The 21,394-nt window shown below is 38.3% G+C and overlaps 1 protein-coding gene and 1 pseudogene across 1 annotated transcript in view; both read right to left on the bottom strand.

Moving 5' to 3' along the window:
* Window positions 1-21,394, bottom strand: part of GRAMD1C (GRAM domain containing 1C) — a 157,744-nt gene that overhangs the window by 69,639 nt on the left and 66,711 nt on the right. Inside the window, exons 4-6 of the mRNA XM_006864173.1 lie at window positions 16,684-16,802; window positions 7,597-7,729; window positions 1,336-1,498 (exon numbers count right to left, since the gene is read on the bottom strand). Of these exons, the coding sequence (XP_006864235.1) occupies window positions 1,336-1,498; window positions 7,597-7,729; window positions 16,684-16,727 (340 nt within the window). The 5' untranslated portion in view covers window positions 16,728-16,802. The remainder of the gene's footprint in view (window positions 1-1,335; window positions 1,499-7,596; window positions 7,730-16,683; window positions 16,803-21,394) is intronic.
* On the bottom strand, window positions 12,213-12,739 carry LOC102834829 (annotated as a pseudogene).

Genomic DNA, 21,394 nt, shown 5'->3' on the forward strand with positions numbered 1-21,394 from the left:
GTAAAGTGGAAGGTCAGAGAAAAAGAGGAAGACACCCAATGAGATAGATTGGCACAGCGGCAGCAATGGGCTCAAATGTAGCAACAATTGTGAAATTGGCACAGAACCAGGGTCTCAATGAGTCAATAGCAGCTCAACAGCACCTAACAACGCAATAATTTAAATTAACATTCATCTCAGAGTACTTTAACCAAAACAACTAACTTTAATAATTATTTACAAAATAGCCTTATCTGGAATAAGCTTTGCTAAATGTCTTTTTTTTTTTTTTGGTTGGGGGTGTGGGAAAAGAGGATAAGAAAAAAGGAACTGCGAAGTGCTGAGATTAAATAAAAATACAGAATTGGGGTACTGATTACTAATCCTAGCTGCCTGATTATAGATTTTATCCTTCTAGAACTCAGAAAACTCTATGCCTTTGAATGACTGTGCTTGTGAAGAATACTGACTACACCAGGGACCACCCGGAGAACAAACAAATCTATCTTGGCGGAAGGACAACTCAAATGCACCTAATCAGAAGGAACCAGTATCTGGAGAAGGACATGATGCTTGGTAAAACACAGGTGGTCAACAAAAAAGAAGACCCTTAACAATATGGCTGACAGTGTCAACAACAAATGGTTCAAAAATAACAACAAATGTGAGGATGACGCCAGTACAAGGGGTATTTCACGCTGTTGTAATGGGGTTGCTATGGGTCGGAAGGAGTCCTGGTATGGCGCTTTAGCGTAAACATTGAACCACTAACCACAAGGTTGGCAGTTCACACCCTCCAGCTGCTCCTAGGAAACCCTATACAATGTCTCTAGTATATAGCACTCAACAGCACTTATCAGCAACAACAACATGGGTAACAAATGACTCAACTGCACCTAATAAAAACAAAAGACCTCATTTTCATTATCAGTAAAATGAGGCTGTAACCGCTAGGGTTACTGAGTCAGAATCAAATTGACAGCACACCACAATAACCTATATATGAACTCAAAGGTCATTCCACTTACAAAATTCCTGGCACACAGACATGGGCATGCAGACTGTCATTAGCTTATTTGCCTATCCATTACTACTGCTCCATCTCCATTACTTAAGGCTTAGCATTTTAAAAGGTAAATGTTACAGAGATTTTCAAATTTCAAGCTTCTGAAAGACAGGGAGATAAGTTAAAGTTAGCAGTCGCTTTCCCTTATTTTCTGTAACTTCTATTGCTTTTTTGGTTCTTTATCAGTGAGACTATACTTACCACAATCAAGTTCTCAATCCATATGCACTCAAAATAAACATTAAAAGTCAGAACTGAAATTTTATTGAAGTCTGTAAGAAAGTCTTTACCTTCATTCACAGATTCTGAGCTGCTACTTTTGTCCAAGGAAAGATACTCATTTGTATTCAAGTCCAGAGATTTTGATGGTATGCTACGTAAGCTTTTTTCTGAAGGTAGTAAAGGACTCTTCTTGATCTGTTTCTCACTTTGGGGCTCTTCTTTTCCTAACCCCTATAAGACAAAAAATAATAATAAAATAACACCGAAGTTTAAAAATTTTTAAATAGATCATAAGCTGTGATTTTACAGTGAGATCTTTAATAAGAAGAATGCTTTGCAATATTGCTCTTTGAAAAAGAGTTACACGTCGTTCGTGTATGTAACACAGTTCCAGTGATGTTCAATTTTAGGACAGAAGATAATAATAGTAAATTATATATATTAGTCTAAAGTTGTCTATTATACAGCAATAAATATCAAATTTATGAAGAATATGATATAAAAAGAACATAGGTGATCCACCTAAACAGAAAAGAAAGTGGACAGAGAATAACAACAACTACAACAAAATGGAACCGTTCTTTGGGTGTGAAAAGGAGAGGAGTCAAAGCAGAGTAGTTTCACCAGATAATTCCGACCCCATTATCTCAAAGAAGAGCACTCATCCATCTTTCAAGACCAGTAACTAAGTAGGAAAGGTAAACAAAACGAGAGAAAAAGTCACACGAGAGTACAACAGGGGAGAGAGGATATTAAAATGAGAAAACAATTTCATAATAAACTCTTAAGGACACAATTGGCTTTACTGTTATAGGATTAAGGCACAGGGCATTAAAATATATTTAATATATGATGCTATCTCTACTTTCTGAAGTCTTGGTGTGGCACTGTGAGATGAGCACTGGAATGCAAAGTCAAAAAGACGGAGACAGGCTAAGTGCCCATCAATGGAAGAATGGATAAATAAACTTTGGTACATACACACAATGGATACTGTGCTACCTTGAAGAATAATAATGAAGCTGAAAACCACTACATAACATGGATGAACCTTGAGGACATTATGCTGAATGAAACAAATACTGCATACAACCATTATTGTAAAAGCTTAAGAAAAGAAAGCCATACTAAAAGGAAAAAAAAAAAAATCTTTGTTGGTTGGTTGGAGGGAGAGGACAGCAGAGTACAGGTTAGGAGACAGACACATCATAGCTCTGGTGTTGGGGAGGGCAATACAAAAGGGGAGGGAAATACACAAGAAGGTGGAGGGAGTAGAAGCAGGGTAGATAGGGGAACACTTAGGTGGGGTTGCATGGGCTAAATGGAATAGAGGTAAATAGTGATGTATGTTCAACCTTGGAAGAACAGGGTTCTGTGATATAGGGATCAAGGCATAGTCTGAAAGGGTAAATGTGGGGAAATAATGTTAAGATGCTTGGCTATCTTACGTATACTGTTTTTGCCTCATATTGTAAAACAGACAACTGAGTGGGATAGAAAGGAATATTAGGAAACATGATTACAGAAAGCTTGTAAGTCCATCTTCAGTCTATAACTTATTGGAATACCTAAAAGGGGTCCTATAACTTGCCCAGTGAAATAGGCATTTTGTGGAACCTTTGAAGTATATAGGGTATTAGGTGGAATCCTGAGCCCCATCCACAGAACCTTCTAAGGTAGGACATTCCCACTTGAAAGGACAAGCAGACCAGCCTGGAGAGACTAGAGGAACAGAGGATACTTCTTGAAAGAAAGACCAGTGGAAACACACACACACACACACACACACACACACACACACACACACACATGCAATCTGTTGAGGTATTACAAGAACAAGGAAGCAGTTCACTGGGGAGCCATCAAGGCAACAATCAATCCCATCAGGACAAACCCCTCTCCAAGACTGAAACTCAAAGGGAGCACATGAGAAGGCATGTAAGCTTGCTGGAAACTGCTTTGGTCTACATGTGAGTGGAAGTGGGGGAAAGATAGTAATGAAGATATGGGCTGAGTTTGACCATGTTCCATAGATTCCTGTTGACTGTGAGATGAAAGAGAGAAGAGGAAGAGCTGGTTGCTCCAAAGTTTGGGAAAACTTGGGAACACCAGAGCCCATGAACACTGACCAAGCCACAGAGGGTTAGAGCTGAGGGGTAAGCATCCAGCTGATACGAAGTGGGGGAAGAGAGGGAATATGCACAAGAACGTCCAAACTTGCAGATAGTACCCATTTGACTTAGCTTCGATGACTTGATGATCAGAACTCGACTAGAGGAAGATAAAGAAATTTGATAAAGGAAGCAAGTGAAAATTGCTATAATTTGATGACTTTGATTTATTACTTATGGATGTAGTAGATCAAAATACCAATGAAGAAGGAAAGAGTCTTCAAATCAAGCATCAAGCCTATCCCCTCTGTACACAGGGTTGATACAGACAGGCAACTTAAACACTGGCTACCTTAAATAGGTTTGAGGGCTATGAAGGCATGAAGTGGCTGGCTTAAAAGTTTTCACGAGGGAGTTTAGTTTCAGAGTGTGTGGGGCAAAGTAGAATTCCTACTGAATAGTTTTCATCTTGTCTAGAGGGGTATGATGAAAGGAGATAGGATAGGATTCTATTGATTCACTAGAGTAACTGTTATCATGACTAATTGTGACTGTTAACTATCATAGAAGTTGTGTAACAAAAGAGGGGAGTGTTTAATCTTACATTTCAGGAACAGAGGACCTAGGACCATCAAGAGCAAAGAGCATGGGTAGAACGTAGGACCCTATCCAGAGAAGCAAGGACACCAGAGATGGAGGTAGAGGTGATGGCATGGAGAGACTGAGCAGCTGAGGACGCTAGACTCATGGAAAGAGAAAGGCTGGGTACTTGTGCCCAGGAGGCTGACTTGCAGAATGTGCCTTTTGGCTGTTTAAATGATTATATAATCTTGTGTGTCTTTGTGTACTTAAAAAAACAATATAAGCAATAGAAGCAAACACTGTTAAATGATGATACATGGAGGGGATTGTAATGGCCATGAAACAAAAAATATGGTAGGTTGAGTGCAAACCTGACATTCTCCCATGTAAACTATCACTCAGTTCACAATAAAAGCTTTTAAAAAGTGGGGGAGGGGTGCGCTACAAAGGCACGAAGAGGCTGCTGGTTTACAAGTTTTCATGAATGTGCTTAAGTTTCAGAATGAGGTGGGTAAGCTAGAATTCCCCACTGAATAGTTTTCCTCTTCTCCAGATAGATCTGGTGAAAGGGGGTAGGGGTTGATGCTGATAGGATTTGATGATTCAATTGTGAGTAATTGTTAGCAGGATTAATTGTGATTGTCAGAGCTATAATTGTAGAAGATGTGTAACTAAAAGGGGAGAGTCTTTCATCTCCCATTTCAGGAACAGAGGGTCTCAGGACCATAAGAAGCAAGAGCACAAGTGGAACGTGAGATCCTGCCTAGAAAATCTGCAATGGCAGAGATGGTGGCAGAAGCAAAGGCATGGAGAGGTAGAGCAGCTGGTTCTAGGCCCATGGACTGAGTAAGGATGTATGCCTGTGGGCAGGAGGCTGGCTTGCAGAATATTTCCTTAGGACATTTAAATAAATATATATTTCTCTTTTGCATGTGTATATCAAATATTTTTACTTTGCTCATTTGTGAAATGTAAGATGTAAAAGGGAAGCTAAATTGAGGAAATAGGGTTACTGTTGTTGCAAGGAGGGAGTTGCAATCATTGAGATGAAATAAAGCACATAATTAATTTGTTAAATGTAAAGCTGATGATCTTGTCTGTTGCCCTTCACTCAAGTCACAATAAAAAGTTTTTTTAAAAATGAGTATTTACAATTTTTTTTAAAAAAGCACAATGTCCACATTTTGGGGGAAAATCTTTTTTTCTTCTTCTTTTTTACTTTAGCCCTGGTGGAGTACACTTTGGGTTGCTAACCTAAAGGTCTGCAGTTTGAACCCACCAGTTACTTCATGAGAGAAACATAAGCTGTCTGCGCCCATAAAGATTTACAGCCTCAGAAACCCTAAGGAGTTCTACTCTATCCTACAGGGTCCCCATGAGTCAGAATGGACCCAATCACAGTGGATTTGGTTTCTTTTGGTTTTATTGTGTTTTAGGTGAAAGTTGACATAGTAAATTCATTTTCCATTCAATAGTTTATATGGAAAGTGCTCCATAACACTGGTTGCATTCTCCGCAATGTGTCAGCACTCTCACCATTGGAAAGTTCTTTCTAATACTTGCTGGAGGTGAAAATGCAACAAAGTAAATGATATAGGACATGTGTTGACATTTGAGACCATCACCAGGCTGCTCTTAGATGCAAAAGGAAGAGGAGAACTGAATTTCTATATTTTGCATTCCATAACCTGAAAATACCTATATACGTCATATAACGTACACATATAACTGACCTTAAAACATTAAAACTGTTTCTCTGTATTCTCTCCCTTTCCTGAGAGAACTGTGACTTCCTTCAGGGGCCAAAATGATAGTTAACGACACTAAGAGTAGGGACATTTGAAATTGTAGGAAGGATTCAAGTAGAGCTAAGTAGTTCTGAGAACAGTCCTCAAAGTTAGACTTTTGGAACAGGGCAGAGACTGTAAGACATTTACCCATCTTGTACCTTGCCCAAAATTGGAGCGCTTAGGTCTTCTCAGTGAGTACAAAGAGACCAGGTTCTAGAATCATGTTCAACAGCAATAAGTCCCTAAATGTTTCCAGATGGTTCTGTGCTAGAGAAATCCACAACATGAAATCAGACTGAGCTAGTTGATGACAGTTGCCAGGAACAAGCAGATCATTTGGTGGTCTTTTACATAAATATATTCTATTTTAATGTTTCCCCAACATTATTCATAAAAGATCTTGGTGGTTCATGGGCAAAATACTAAAGGATCAGGATCATTGCTGTCACACACAGATTCACCTTCAATTATAATTATAGCTTATTGTTACTAAACACTTAAAGGGCACAAAGAACTGTTCTTAGCACTTTTCCATATATTTATTCATCTAATCCTTATAAGGAGCTCTGGTAGCTCCTTACAATCCTTACAAATCAGGCTGCAAACCTTAAGGTCGGCAGTTCGAAACTACCAGCCATTCCGTGGGAGAAAGATGAAGCTTTCTGCTCCCATAATGATTTACAGACTCGGAAACCCTGTGCAGGGTCACTATGAGTCGGAACTAACTCCATGACGCTTAACAACAACAACAATAATCCTTATAAGGAATCCTGGTGTAGTACCATAGGATAAGCCCTTAACTTCAAGGTTTGTTTGAGCCACAAGGTTAGAGCTTTAAACTCATCAGCCATTTCTCGGAAACCCTATACAGGGTAGTTATGGGTTAGAACTGACTCGACAGTACTTAACAACAACAAATCCTTTATAAAAACCCCTATGAGACATTAATTAAGGTCATTAAATGGCAAAGGTAAGATTGGAAGCTAAGCAGTCTGGCTTGAAAGCCCAACTCTAAACCAAGACATTCAGCTTTGGCCTCAAACTTGCATCAGATCAGGGAAGAAAGAACTCGGCAGGAGGAGCACTCTCAGCACACACAATGGGCTCTCTAAACACTATTCTCCATTGAGAAGAATTATGGCTCATTAAGAAAAGGGCTGATTCTGAACTCTGGGGCAGAAAATGTACAGATGTGCCAGAAAGGAAGTCATCAGGGATTTAATGTCATTTCAAAAGGACAAAGCAACTATATCAAAGATGCTTCCATTGGCAAAGAAGAACAAATTGAGTAGCAAATAGAAGACTCTAAGTGATAGAAATTTACTGAAACTAATACATATACATATATATATATATATGCTTACAAGGATTCTTGAAAATATAAAGGAAAAAACTAACTTGCTCCAAAGCCCAGTAGTTAACTGGACCTTTCTGCTTTGAGGGCAGCTTACAAAGCACATATAAAATAAGCTTGCTACTCAGCCTTCTCATGTCACTCTTCAAAGCAGTTCTTCCCACCACATTTGCCACACACCTCAGGAAGAGTGCTGCTACCAATGAATTTCTCCATCTTGTTATCTTTTAGTGATGTTTATCCTTTGTTTACTGATACTAGGTGAAATACCTGGTAGATCTGCATCTTATACAGCTTAGAACAAAACCAGATACTGCTGTCATGTAATTGTTGTTACTCATAGACATAAAACTTCTTTCTTCTATAATAAAGTAACAGCTTGATATTCTAAGTTTTTTAAAGATTTCATATAACGTATTTCTGTTTGCTCTTATGTTATGATTAACACATAGTGGTACCATAAATATTTTACACAGGCTATCACATACTAACCCCTTTTGGTGTGTTTCCATTGAATGACTCTGTTTCTGAAACCCGACTCTCAGATTCATGGGAAAAATTGATTGACTTGGATAATTTTTCATCTCTCTCTCCAGAGTCATCCAAACTGCTTCGTCCTGGGCTTCTGTAAGAAACACATCATTATGAAAACATAAACAAGGCCACCTCCACACCAATAAGAGATTGCCCTTCTCATTGAGGTCCTTTCTTATTATAAAGCATTTGAAGACAAATGAATTATTGTAGCGTAATATGCTAACAACTTACAACAGAGTCCTGGTGTGGCTCAGTAGGAAAAACACTGAATTGGAAGTTCGGATTAGGTTGACGGTTCAAACTCACTAGCCACTTTTAGGAAACTCTATACTGGGTTGCTGTGAGTCGGACCCAACTCAAAGGTACTTAACAACACAACTATTACTTATAATGAGGTTATTTTCTTAAATTGCATGAAATTTACTTTATTTCTGAAAACAAAAGATGTGCTCATATGAGATTCTGTAAACATCAGAGACCATTAACAAATTAACCAAGTACAAGTGGCTGCAGTAACAACTATCTAAAGGAACACTTCTAGTTTCAATTTCAGTGTGTGGTCACCCACCAACCTTTGAAAGGTGCAGGGTAGGGGTTATAGACGAGTCAGCACCAGAAGGCACCTTCAGACCTCCTTCCCTCTGACTCAGTCCTGGCCAAGATGGAAGATGATGTTGTTGTTGAGTGCTGTCAAATTAGCTCTAACTCACAGGGCCCCCTGTATAGGGTTTTCCAAAGAGCGGCTGGTGGTTTTGAAGTACCAACCTTGCAACTAGCAATCTAATGCTCATCCTACAACACCACACTTGTTGTTGTAGCGACCCTGTACAAGGTTTCCGAGTCTGTAAATCTTTATGGGAGCAGAAAGCTTCATCTTTCTCCCACGGAGCAGCTGATGGTTTCAAACTGCTAACCTTAAAGTTCGCAGCCCGATTCCTAACCACTATGCTACCAGAGCTCCTTACAGCACTACAGTAGGACTCCCTCAATCAATTCAAGCTCCCCTTCTCACGCTTCTGGTCCCTAATAACAAGGTTTAAGAAAGCTCTTTCAAATGATCATAGCTCCAAGTATTCTGGAGGCTGCTTTTTTCCTCTTTCAGGGAACAAAAAGGAAGTAAAGTCTATTGAATGTAAAAGGAATACAATATTGTATAGTATTCAATCTCACTCTATTATTATTCCCTTAGAATCATTACTGCTTAAAGACTTAAAGCTCTACTGCGAAAATGAAGTCACACCCTGACACCTTAAACCCTATTACTCTAAGGAAGGAACAAAACAGATTTTTAAAAAACTTCCAATCCTATTCTACTCTGCCCAAATCATACTGTTATCAAGTCGCTTCTGGGCCTGGCAGAATGTAAAGGCTCTGAGGGGCCAGACAAGAAAAAGCCTCCCTAGAACTAGCCCACTAACTATTTGCATTTTGGGAATTCAAGGATGGCAGTAAAGTGTGTGTGTGTGTGTGTGGGGGGGGGGGGGGAATAACAAGCACAGGAAGGAAGGGGGGAAAGGGAAGAAGGGGTTGGGGGTTGGGAAAGAAACTAGGGCAGAGTTAAGGAAATTCCAATACAAGAGTAGAAGCTAGTATGAGGATCCTGTGGTGCCTTTTCTTAGAAAGCACTCAAGCCCCTTCAAAAACCTAGCTCTAAATGTTTTTAGGAGTCCTGATATGGCACTGTGGGTTAATGCGCAGAACTGCAAAGTCAGTTTGAATCACAAGGTCAGTGGTTCAAGCTCACCAGTCGCTCCTCATTAACCCTATACAGTCATTATGAGTTGGAACCAACTCAATGGCACTTAACAATACAACAAATGTTTTTAAAGTAGCTGGTCAAAAAGATTTGGTCCCTTCTTTTTCAAATGTCTAAATTTCCCAAATTAGCAGACAACTTTACTTAAATTTCATCATTTCATACAAGAGTTAACTGAGGACCAGAAAAGTTAAGAGATTTGCCTGAAGTTGCTCAGCTACTTGGTGAAAAATCCAGGCTAAAATCCATATCTTATTTACCACAATTCAAGGTTGTTTGTATTATTAGATCATTGCCTGACTACCCTAGCAAACTTCAAAAGGAGAGTAGCATAATGAAAATTTTCAACTTTAAAGAAAATATTTATAAAATATATAAGAGCAAGTATGTAAAAAAGCAAATTATTGATGCTGAACTGAAATGATATGAATAGGCTTGGATAACTAGAAGGACACATAGACGAATAAAATTTTGTACACATATTGAGATTTCCAAAGATATCTATTTTCAAGACTTAATTGCTATATAATTTGTATAGCAGTTTTATTGAATTATAACTCACATACTATAACATCCACCCTTTTTTAAGTGTACAATTCAATGGTTTACAGAGCCATGCAATCAGCACCACTGTCTAGTTTTAGATCATTTTCACACCCCAAAAAGAAACCCCATATACACTAGCAATCACTCCCCAGTCCTCTGTCCTCCCAACCTCTGGCAACTAATCTATTTTCTAGCTCTATGGATTTATAGATTCTAGACTCCATTTCATATTAATGCGATCATACTGCATGTGGTCTTTAATGACTGACTTCTTTCACATAGCACAATACTTGCTATAGAAATTTAATGTATTATCTGTAGTTGTTTTAACTGATATTAGCACTGGTCAAAATGTACCTTTACTTTATAGGTTAATAAAGATGTTTACTCTTCCAAATGAAACGCCATTAGTCAAAACGAATTTCTCCACTCCTAACTTCTTTATTACATTATGTATTTTTCCTTCATAACCATTATTGTAATCTCCTTTGAGTCATAATTATTTGCATGCATGGCTTATCTTCCCCAAAGTTCTATAAGCCCTTTTCATTAATGCATTCAATATTTATTGAGTACCAACCACATACCAAGCACTATGCCAGGGAATCCTTTAGAAACAGTTGTGATATCTCTGAATCCCTGAAAATACCTTCTCTATAATTGATCTTATTGTCATCTACATCTCAGAGATTTCACTAGCTCTTGATCCTTAATAAGAAATGTTTACTAAAACCAAGTTTTCAATGATGGGCTAGTAATTAAAAGGTTGGCAGTTCAAACCCAACCAGAGGAGCTTTGAAGAAAGGACTGGTGAACTGCTTCTGAAAGATCACGGCCTTGACTCTCTATAGTGCAGTTCTACTCTCTACACTTGGAGTCAACATGAGACGGAATCGACCCAAGAGCAACTAACGAAAACAGCACGACAAATCCTAGGTGACACAGATACATAGTTAACATTTCTTGGTGGTTGTTCTTAAATGCCATCCAGTCAGTTCTGACTCATAATGACTCTATGAACAACAAAAGGAAATACTACCCAGTCCTGTGCAATCTCAAAATCATTGTTATGTTTGAGGCCATTATTGCTTAGCCATAGTGCCAACCCAACTTGTTGAGGACATTCTTCTTTTTCACTGACCCTTTACATTACCAAGCATGACATCCTTCTCCAAGCACTGGTCCCTCCTGATAACATGTCCAGAGTACATGAGACAAAGTCTCACCATCTTCCCTTCTAGGACACATATGGCTGTACTTATTCCAACATAGATTTGCTGATTCTTCAGGCAATCCATGGTATATTCTGTATTCTTTACCATACGGTAACACTCAATTCTTAATTGTGGGTTAATGAGCTGAACTGCAAAGTTGGCTTGAACCGCAAGGTCAGCAATTCAAGCTCACCAGCCGCTCCTCAGAAACCCTATACAGGGTTGCTGTTGGTCAGAACCAACTCATTGTCCAGCTTTCACATGAATATGAGAAGACTGAAAACACCATGGCTTGAGTCAAGTGCCTAGTTCTCAATGTAACAGCTTGCTTTTTAACACTTTAAAGAAGTCTTTTATATCAGGTATTTTCATTGCAAATATGAGGCTTGATTTCCTGCCATCTGCTTCCATGGATTTTACTGTGGATCTAAATAAAAGGAAATCTTTGACAACTTCAATCTTTCTCCATTTATGGTGTTGCATACTTGTCCAGTTGTGAGGATTCTTGCTTTCTTTATGTTGAGGTCTAATACCCACTGAAGGCTGTAGTCCGATTTTCATGAATAAGGGTTCAAATTCTCTTCTAATTAAGCATGCAAGACTGTATCATCTGTATATTGCAGGTTGTTATTGAGTTTTCCACCAATCTTAGTGTCACATTCTTCTTAATATAGTTCAGCTTTCTAATTATTTGCTCAGCATACAGATTAAGTTGTTCTGGAATTCCCATTCTTCACAACTTTAAAAGTTTATTACGATCCACACAGTCAAATGTCTTTGCATAGTCAAAAAAATGCAAATAAATAAACACCTTTCTGGTTATTTTCTGCTTTCAGCTAAGACCGATCTGATGTCAGCAATGATATCCATAGTTCCATGTCCTCTTCTGAATATGGTTTGAATGTCTAGCAGTTTACCCATTAATGTACTGCTGCAATTATTTTTTAATTTTCTTCAGCAATATCTTACTTGTGATGATATTAATGAAATTATTGTTTGATAATTCTGCATCCTTTCTTTTTTTTTTTTTTAACCTTAAGTGAAAATTCTATATATTAAGGAGAAAAAAAGAAAGTCATTCTTGGCCTAATTCTTAGCCTAAATTTTTTCTTTCCAGTGGAACCAAAACCTCCTGATCCCCTTTAAGTGTCATCCAAAACTTGAACTTCCTCAATTTCTGGATAAAAAATTCGCTCACAAATGCACTGTACAATTTGGTCACACTTTTTTACTTCAAACTTTTCTTTGCCAAAATTAAATAGTACAACACCAACGTATTCTCTATAATCTTCATCAATGACACCAGCTCCTACATCTATGAAGTGTTTTGCAGCCAAGCCAGAACACGGAGCTACTCTTCCATAACACCCAGAAGGAAGGGCTATCTGAATGTCAGTTTGGCTTTCTCCATGGGTGGGACTGTATGGTCGTAGGCACTGTACAGGTCATAGTCCACTGCCTGCAAGGACCCCCCAGTAGCATGCTCCAACATCCAGGCAAAGTGGAGCCACATGCAACCCACCTTGGCAGACCGGACCCGCTTGCTGGGAGAGACAGCCGATATCACTTCAGAGCAGGGCATAGCAATGCAGAGGGAGAGGAAGAGAGCAGAGACGAGGGAATGAGAAAGCCTCTGCATTCTTTTTTGTAATGGGCACAAATATGAATCTCAACCAATCAATTGGTCAGGTAGCGTTGTCTTCCAAATTTTTTAGCATTAAAGTACTTCTAGCATTGCATCCCTGTGTTAAAATACCTCAACTGGTATTCTGCCAGTTACTGAAGCCTTGTTTTTCACCAATGCATTCAATATAGCTTAGACTTCTTGCTTCAATACCATCTGTTCTTGAGAATTTTCTGCCTCCTGAAATGAAGCCCAACTCTTTTTGCTATAGTGGCCCTATATATTCCATCCACCTTTTTTTGGTGCTCCTTGCATTAATCAATATTTTTCCTATAGAATTAGTCAATATTTCATCTCTAAGCTTAAATTTTTTCTTCAGTTCTTTCATAGTGAGAAATTCTGAGTGTGTTCTTTCCATTTGATTTTCTAATTCCAGGTATTTGCACATGTCACTATAATACTCTGTCTTCTCTAGTCACCCTTGGAAATTTTTGTTCAACTCTTTTACATCTTCATTTCTTCCTTTCCACTTAGCTTCTCTACATTCAAGACAAGTTTTAGAATTGCTTATGACACCTATTTTGGTCTTTAACTTGTTTACTGTCTTTTTAATGACCTTTTGCTTTCTTTATGTATGATGTCCATGATGTCACCCCACAACTCATCTGGTCTTCAGTTGCTAGTATCCAATGTGCCAAATTTATTTTTGAGATGGTCTCTAAATTCAGGTGGGATATATCTAAGGTCATATTTTGACTCTCATGGACTTGTTTTCATTTTCTTCAGTTTCAACGTGAACATACACAGGAGCAATGGATGATCTGTTCCACAGTCAGCCCCTTGGCCTTGTTCTGACTGATGATACTGAACTTCTCCATCATCTCTCTCTACAGAAGTAGTCAATCTTATTTCTAAGCATTCCAACTAGTGAGGTCTATGTGTATAGTAGTCATTTATGTTGTTGAAAATAGCTATTTGCAACTAATAAATCTTTGTTGTTGCTAAGTGCCATAGAGTCGGTTTGGACTCGTAGCAACCTGTATACGGTTTCCAATGAGTAGCTAGTAGGTTTGACCTGCCAACATTGATGTTAACTGTCCAGTGCTTATCCAACATGAGAGAGAACTCCCTGCTCCTACAAAATTCTAGCATACAATCTCCAGCATTTTTTTCTATCACCAAGGCCATATTTTCCAGCTACAGTTACTTCTTTGCTTTTACCTTGTGTATTCCAATAACTAGTAACTATCAAAGCATCTTGATTGCATGTGAAATAAATTTCAAACTGCAGAAGTTTGTAAAAATCTTCAGTTTCTTCATTTTTGGCATTAGTGATAATTTTTTTTAAACTAAAACTATCTTATAGATTTATTAACGAATAATACTTTACAAAAACAGTATGTTTGGTCCTAAAATAGTACAGCTGACTTTGAGAGTTTACAACAGCGACTGTGCTAATGGCAGTAATGGCTCTGCTGCTGAGGACAGGAAGGTGTGTTAGTGCACCTGACTCCATCTGTTCAGAGAGTCAAGCATTACGTTGACAGCTCCACATCTAGGCTAAGGTTAGGGGGATCAGGGAAGATAGACAGGCCATAATACCTGAGCAGGTGGGCTGCTCAAAGTGATGCAGTCAGAACCATAACAACAGGCCTACATGTTCCTCCAAGGATGGGGCTATGAAATACACAGGGTCAGGTAATAGGCACAGGTAGACAGAGAGTAGAAGTCGGGAGTATAGGAATGAACAGAGCATGAGAGTTTTGGTGGAAATAGAGGTATAGAATATCCAGGAATAAAATGGTGTCATCTTAAGATAAGGAATGGCTAGAGTAATATTATAGATTCATCTTTAAAGCAGCTCAACTAAAGACCTAAGCAATAATTGCTTCCTTTTACTAATGGAAATTGGAATTTCAAATATTTCCTCCTGAAGAGCCAGGTCTCCTTAGAAATTCTTGGCATCCTCAGGAGAAAGTAGAAACTCTATGCTGAGATGAGACTGGCATAACCATTACTGGGATGCAGGCTACCAGGTTTGCCCACAGTACAGGATCCTAGAGAATGATGTGGCTCCAGGAAAGAAAAAAGGATGACCCTTAACACCTACTGTGCTGCAGGGCTCTGACCTTGATCTGTTCTTTTCTGGGGACATTTGCTAGAATGAACAGAAGTTCTTCTCCCCATGTCCTCCAGTGCCCAGATTGGGGGGCACAACTGTTTTGTTTCCAGTCATCATCTGGGGGGTATATCTACTCTTTGAGGACCAGGAGCTTGGGACCCTGGAACAGGCCCCTAGTTCCCAGCTAACTTTAGGGGTACATGAAGACGGCTGGATTCTGAGTACACATGATGAACAATGGGAGGGTAGGAAGGCACGTGGGAAAGGTCCCCCAGGACTGTGCATAGTCCTGTCTGTCCCTGTGAAGACGGTGACTGTGAAGTCCCTGTCATCTTTCTGGTAATATGGCAGTGTGAGTTAGTGAATGCTGGCACCTAGAAGTTGTCAGAAATCTGGCCCCAATATGCTGGTTAGTCTCTGTCCAGGGTCCCCAGGAGGAATCTGTTCTAGAGTGATGTAGCTTCCTTTCTGTATATTTGATCCCTTGGGAAGTTTCACCCCTGTCACACATAGCCAGAAACTGCTGGGAATTCCTCAAAGTTCCTGGGGTCTACGGGGCTCCCCCTGTACCAGGATATCTGGAGACAGGAACTTTGGATGCGGAGGGGAGAGTTGGGAACCAAGGAGAAATACAGGAGGGTCATGAATTACAAAAAGAGAAGAGGAGCTGGAACAACAGTGCCTGGTTCCAAAGGTTTTTCCCTCATGTTTGATGACTCTTGAGAAGTAAGCATTGTGTTGGCTTCATTTCTGCTTTTGGGGTCTTTGCTAATCCAAGCCCACGGGCAGAATGCAGCTTCCTCTCCATGCCAACTGTAGAGCCTGTTCTGCTAAATGTGTGCCAGGGCACATCCCCATTTAGAACAGCCAGCTTGAGAAGCCTGGGGACTAGTCTGGCTACTAGCCTGGCTAAATTTGAATAATAGTAACTATATTAACTGGTCTTCCCTGTAGGTGGATAGATACTATCTTATGACAAATATTATCCTATCACAGACAGTGTTGTACTTCAACACAGATCTTGAAATGCTCTTTATGAATTTGCCATTCCCAGTATAGTAGACCATATGAATATCTGATTCGAAATGGCCAATAACAGTTTATTTCAGCTCATTAATGCCTAGGATATGGATCTTTATATGTTCCATTTCAATTTTGATGATTTCCAAGTTTCCTAGATCCATACTTACCACATTTCACGTTTTGATTATTAATGGGTGTCTGCAGTGGTATCTTCTTACACTGAATAGTACCTCATCAGCAAATGAATGTCCTGAAAGCTTTACTCTGTCCACATCATTTATGTCAACTCTACTTTGAAGCAGCTCTTCCCTAGTTGTATTTTGAGTGCCTTCCAACCTGAGAGGCTCATCTTCAAGCAGTATATCAGGCAATGTTTCACTGTTATTCATAAGGTTTTCACTGGCCGATGTTTTTGGAAGTAGATTAACAGAGCCTCCCTTTCTAGTCTATCTTAGCCTGAAGACTCCTTTGAAAACTGACCTCGGCACCTGAAATACTGGTGGCATAGCTTCCAGTGCCATAGCAGCATGCAAGACACCACAGCACACCATAGTGGCAGATGAATGGTGGAACATTTCCTCATATATCCTATCTGTATATACTTGCAATCAAACTAGCATTCCCTGTTCCCACTTTTTATTGTATTCCACTGCAGAGAACAAACAAATTTCACACTTGGATGGATTAACAGAAATTATGAATTAGTAGAATCCAAAATAAGTCTGTTTTGGTTAATGATTGATAAAGCTTGACATACCTCGGCTGCACATTATCATCAATTGACAGTGTCAAATTTTCCATTTCTTCAGCACTTAAGCCTAGCTCAGGGCCATAGTTCTGCTGTACCAGCTGCCAGAATTCCTGTTTGGTCAAGCTCTACAATGACATCAAAATTACACTAAGTATTGGGAAAAGACAATGTAAAGTGATTCAAAGCATTTACTCTTTTTTGTCATTTGTGGGGTTTTTTCAAAGTATTTACTCTTAAGACAAAAAAACTACTAGCTGTGTGTCTTTAGTAGTAATTTAACCTTTACAAGTCTCAGTTTGCTGTATTTGTAAAAATGGATTTTAGAATCTACCTGACAGAGGTGTTATGGGGAATAGATAAAATAGTGTTTATACAGTACATAATAAATACTTTAAATGAGAGATAAAATTATTCAAAATTTCTTTTCCTAAAATAAAATTTCCATAGTTTCTAGCAATCACTAATCTATAATTTAAATTCTACAATCCAACCAGTCTTTCATGACCACCGGATCACCATTCAGCATCCTGTCAACTCAGAATCCATCTTCTTAATTCAAAAGCCTAGTCAAATATTTAAATAATTTTTAGAATCTTAAATGCATGTAACATTTTAAATTAAATCTCTCTAAAACATACATTGCTAGATTCCAGAATGTTTCCTTTGATCTACTTATAATAAAGTTCAGCTTGTTCTGTCTGCGTTGGTAGGATGTTAAGTGTTGAAATCACTAAATACAACAAATTCATGTATTACATAGCAAACCATAAATAGCAGCAATATGATAATCAATGGTATGATTTCTCAAACCATTAAAACAAAAGAAAACAAAAAAATACATTGCCATTGAGTCAATTCTGACTCCTACCTACTCAGCCAGGCAGAGAACTGTCCCCTAGGGTTTCTAAGGCCATCCTCTTTATAAAAGAAGAACGCTTCAGCTTTCTCTGAGTCACTGAGTGGATTCAAACCACTGACCTTTCAGCTAGCAACTGAAAGCTTAACCCCTGTGCCAACAGGGCTCCTTCTAGAAAGATCATAGATGGGTAATTACATGATTAAGCAATGTTAACACTAATGTAACACCTGAAGCAACTGTTGGCAAGACTATCTCTCATTCATTCAACAAATATTTATTTAGTACCTGCTAAATGTGTATCACCACACTAGATGCCAAGAAGGATAAAATAAGATACAAATTAAACTCCTTGCCCTCAAACAACACAGAACATAGGTAGGGAGACATGGGAGGCTATTAAGTAAAGCTAAATACTACAAGCTATATATGATAAATTACTCACTAAAATACTCATATTATCAACATGGTATAAAAATTACTGTGAATTAGGATTATCACATAAGGCTTCACACTTGAGAAGGGTATTTAGCTGAGCTAAAGGGAGAATATAACCACCACCACCACCAAAGGGAGAATATGGAGATATGAAAAAAAAAAAAAACTTGGGGAAAGGAAAACCAACACAAAACACAGAATACACTAACTTAAGTAATATTACTTTTGAAGTATGTTAATGGTTTATCTGTTTCAAGTTGGGAAATAGTAGAGATAAAAATATAGTTTTATTGTTGCCAAAATGTATGTTGTTGTTGTTAAGTGCCACTGAGTCGGTTGCAACTCAGTGACCCTGTATAGGATTTCTGAGGAGCAGATGGTGGGTTTGAAATCCTGACCTTGTGGTTCACAGTCTAGTGCTGATCCTACCACTCAAGGTACCTTGAACTCCTCCCAGATACTCCCTATAATAAATGCCATTTCCTTTATTCTTGTTCTTTGTTTCTTCTGTTTCGTAGCCATAGGATCTTTGTTTGTTATGTTATATCAGATGACCTTCATTATATTTCATGAAACCTCAGAGAGATGAAGTACCAAACTTCTGTACTTTGGACTACTCATTCCCAATCTACAGAACCCAAACCATTAGCATTCCACAGGAGTATATGATGAAAAGGCACAATTATCAGCATTTCAACAAGAAAAAAATATCCAAAAGGGACCCATAATAAAGTTACTCATGCTAAATGTCCAGCTTCTTTGGTTGGCACTGAATAATATTAACCAGTTATTTCAGGTTGCTAAGAAACTCTCACTGGAAACAATGTATGTCTAAAAAATATGAATATTCAATATTTTATTATTTCATATATGCCACTTATTTTGGAACACAGAAAAAAAATTAAAAGATCACTAGTGGTAAAGATACTTGGGAATCAATATTCCTTGATCCTAAAGGTATCTACACATCCCTTTTCTGCCTCTCACTCCAGAAAAGTCAACTATTAGCATTTTTCCCACAATTACAGTTAGCCTATACTACTAATTTAGTCATTCTTCCAAAGTCGCCTTTGAAACATTTTTAGTGTCATAAAAGGATCATTAGCTTTGTAGGCAAAAAAAGCAATATTCTAATAAACTTGAAGATTAACTTCTTATAAAATTTCTCTGAAATAAAATGATCAAACTATCTCAAAGACAGACTGAAGCAAGTAGATAAAATGATGACAAATACTCAGCTCCCTGAGAGTGTAAGAAATGAAACTTATAATACAAATAAAATGCTGCTAACAAAAATACAAGTTTATGTGAATACATAGATAAATATTTTAAAGTATGAGTATTATCAAATGCTAACAAACTTAATAGCTGGGTAAGCCGGTTATATTTTTACTCTACTAATAAATATGCATGTATATATAATAGGCACATACAAGGCAAAGCAGAACTCATTCAACTCACCATCTTATAGATTTGCTAATTTTTTTTAATTGCTATTTTTCTAAAAAGATGTTCAGAAATTACAAACATTTGGTGATTTACAGCAATAGTGAATATTTAAAAATACGCCCAGCCTGATAGTCACAATTCTTTTTGTAATCGGCAGTAGAACCAATTTGCCAACTTAACTTTAAAACACAATTTAGGTTTTTTCAACAAAAGCTGACCACCTACCTGCAAACAAAGGAGTGAGACCTGGTTCAGTCTACAGAGTAGTCTAACAAAATAAGGTTGAACCAAGTAGTAATCAGAGAAGGCTCAAAAGTCAGACGATCAGTTTCTGGCCCAGAAAGCTTTGTATTCTAAGTATGCTGCAAAGTCTCCGTAATTATCAGCAGCAGAGTTCCAAGTATTCCACAACAACTATGTAAAATCACTGCTTTGATCTCCTCATATTGTTATGAGGAGTTCCTTCTAAAAGGCAAGGTCCAAGGTAGTGTAAAAGTCCGGTTTGTCACTTCCTGGTTTATAGTATCAGCACTCTCCAAGGTGGCAGGTCAGAATACAGAATTGGAAGTTATACCTCACTCTACAGGTTCCTAAGCCACTCCTACTAGAAGAGAATAGGTAAACAGCATTTTATTAAAGGGACAGTTCCCAGTTTCTTCCGTTCTACACACAGACTGGAAACAAGAAATTGCAAATGAAAATATCTTGCTCATGTTCAATTACCTAACATGCCTATTAAAATATTATTTAGCCTCATTTTTAAATTTAAATATGCCAAGGGTTGAATTTTCAGCTCTATGCTAAGAATTTCTATTCCATTCTGGCCATGCATGACATTACTGCTTTTGCTCATGCCATTTTTTTCAGCATTGAAGTAGCATCCCCATCAGATTCCTCCATTAACCTTTGTGACTATCAGCAACTATGTCACATGAGTATTGAAAACAGAATGGCAGGAAACAGCAAGAAACAGTTAAGCCAGCTATTCAAGTGATGCAGTGCCAATAAGCAGTTAGTACATCTTCATCACTAGAAAGTTTAAGGCAACATCTTGGTTACTCAGTACTTACTTTCTTAAAACAATTTTGACTTCATTTTATCCAAAACATTTTTCTGGTGGTGATACTCTCTATACAGAGTATCATATACCAATTTAATTTTTTCCTGCAAATTGAAAGTTTTTATTCTAAATTAAAATTTTAAACTTGTACTAATTTATATCTGGATTCCTGGTGTGATGCTGTAGGATCAGCTCTGAACTTCAAACCACAAGATCGGCAGTTCAAATATATACCAGCTACTCCTCAGAAACCCTATATAGCAGGGATGGGGAACCTCTGGCCCATAGGCTATATGTTGTTGTTGTTAGGTGCCATCAAGCTGGTACTAACAGCAATCCTATGCACAACAGAACGAAACACAGCCCGGTCCTGCGCCAACCTCATAATCATTACTACATTTGAGCACACTGCTACTGCCACTGTGCCAATCACCTCACTGGGGTCTTCCTCTTTTTCTTGACCCTCCACTTTATCAAACATGATATCCTTCTCCAAGGACTGGCGTCTCCTGATTATATGTCCGAAGCATGAGAAACAAAGTCTGACCATACTGGCTTCCAAGAAGCATTTAGGTATACATCTTCCAACATAGATCTGTTCATTCTTTTGGCAGTCCATGGTACTTTTTAATATTCTTCTCCGATACCATAACTCAAATGGATCAATTCTTTTACGGTCTGCCTTATTCACTACCCAACTTTCACATGTATATGAGGCTACTTAAAACACCATGGCTTGGGTCAGGCGCAACGTAGTCCTTAAACTGACATCTTTCCTCTTCAACACTTTAAAAAGAACTTGTGCGGCAGATTTGCCTAATGCAGTATGTCGTCTGATTTCTTGCCTACTGCTTCCAGTTTATTTGATGGTTGATCCAAGCAAACTAAGTCTTTGACAACTTCAATCTTTTCTC

The sequence above is a fragment of the Chrysochloris asiatica genome, unplaced genomic scaffold (genome assembly GCF_000296735.1).
Source record: "Chrysochloris asiatica unplaced genomic scaffold, ChrAsi1.0 scaffold00061, whole genome shotgun sequence".
Taxonomy (NCBI): domain Eukaryota; kingdom Metazoa; phylum Chordata; class Mammalia; order Afrosoricida; family Chrysochloridae; genus Chrysochloris; species Chrysochloris asiatica.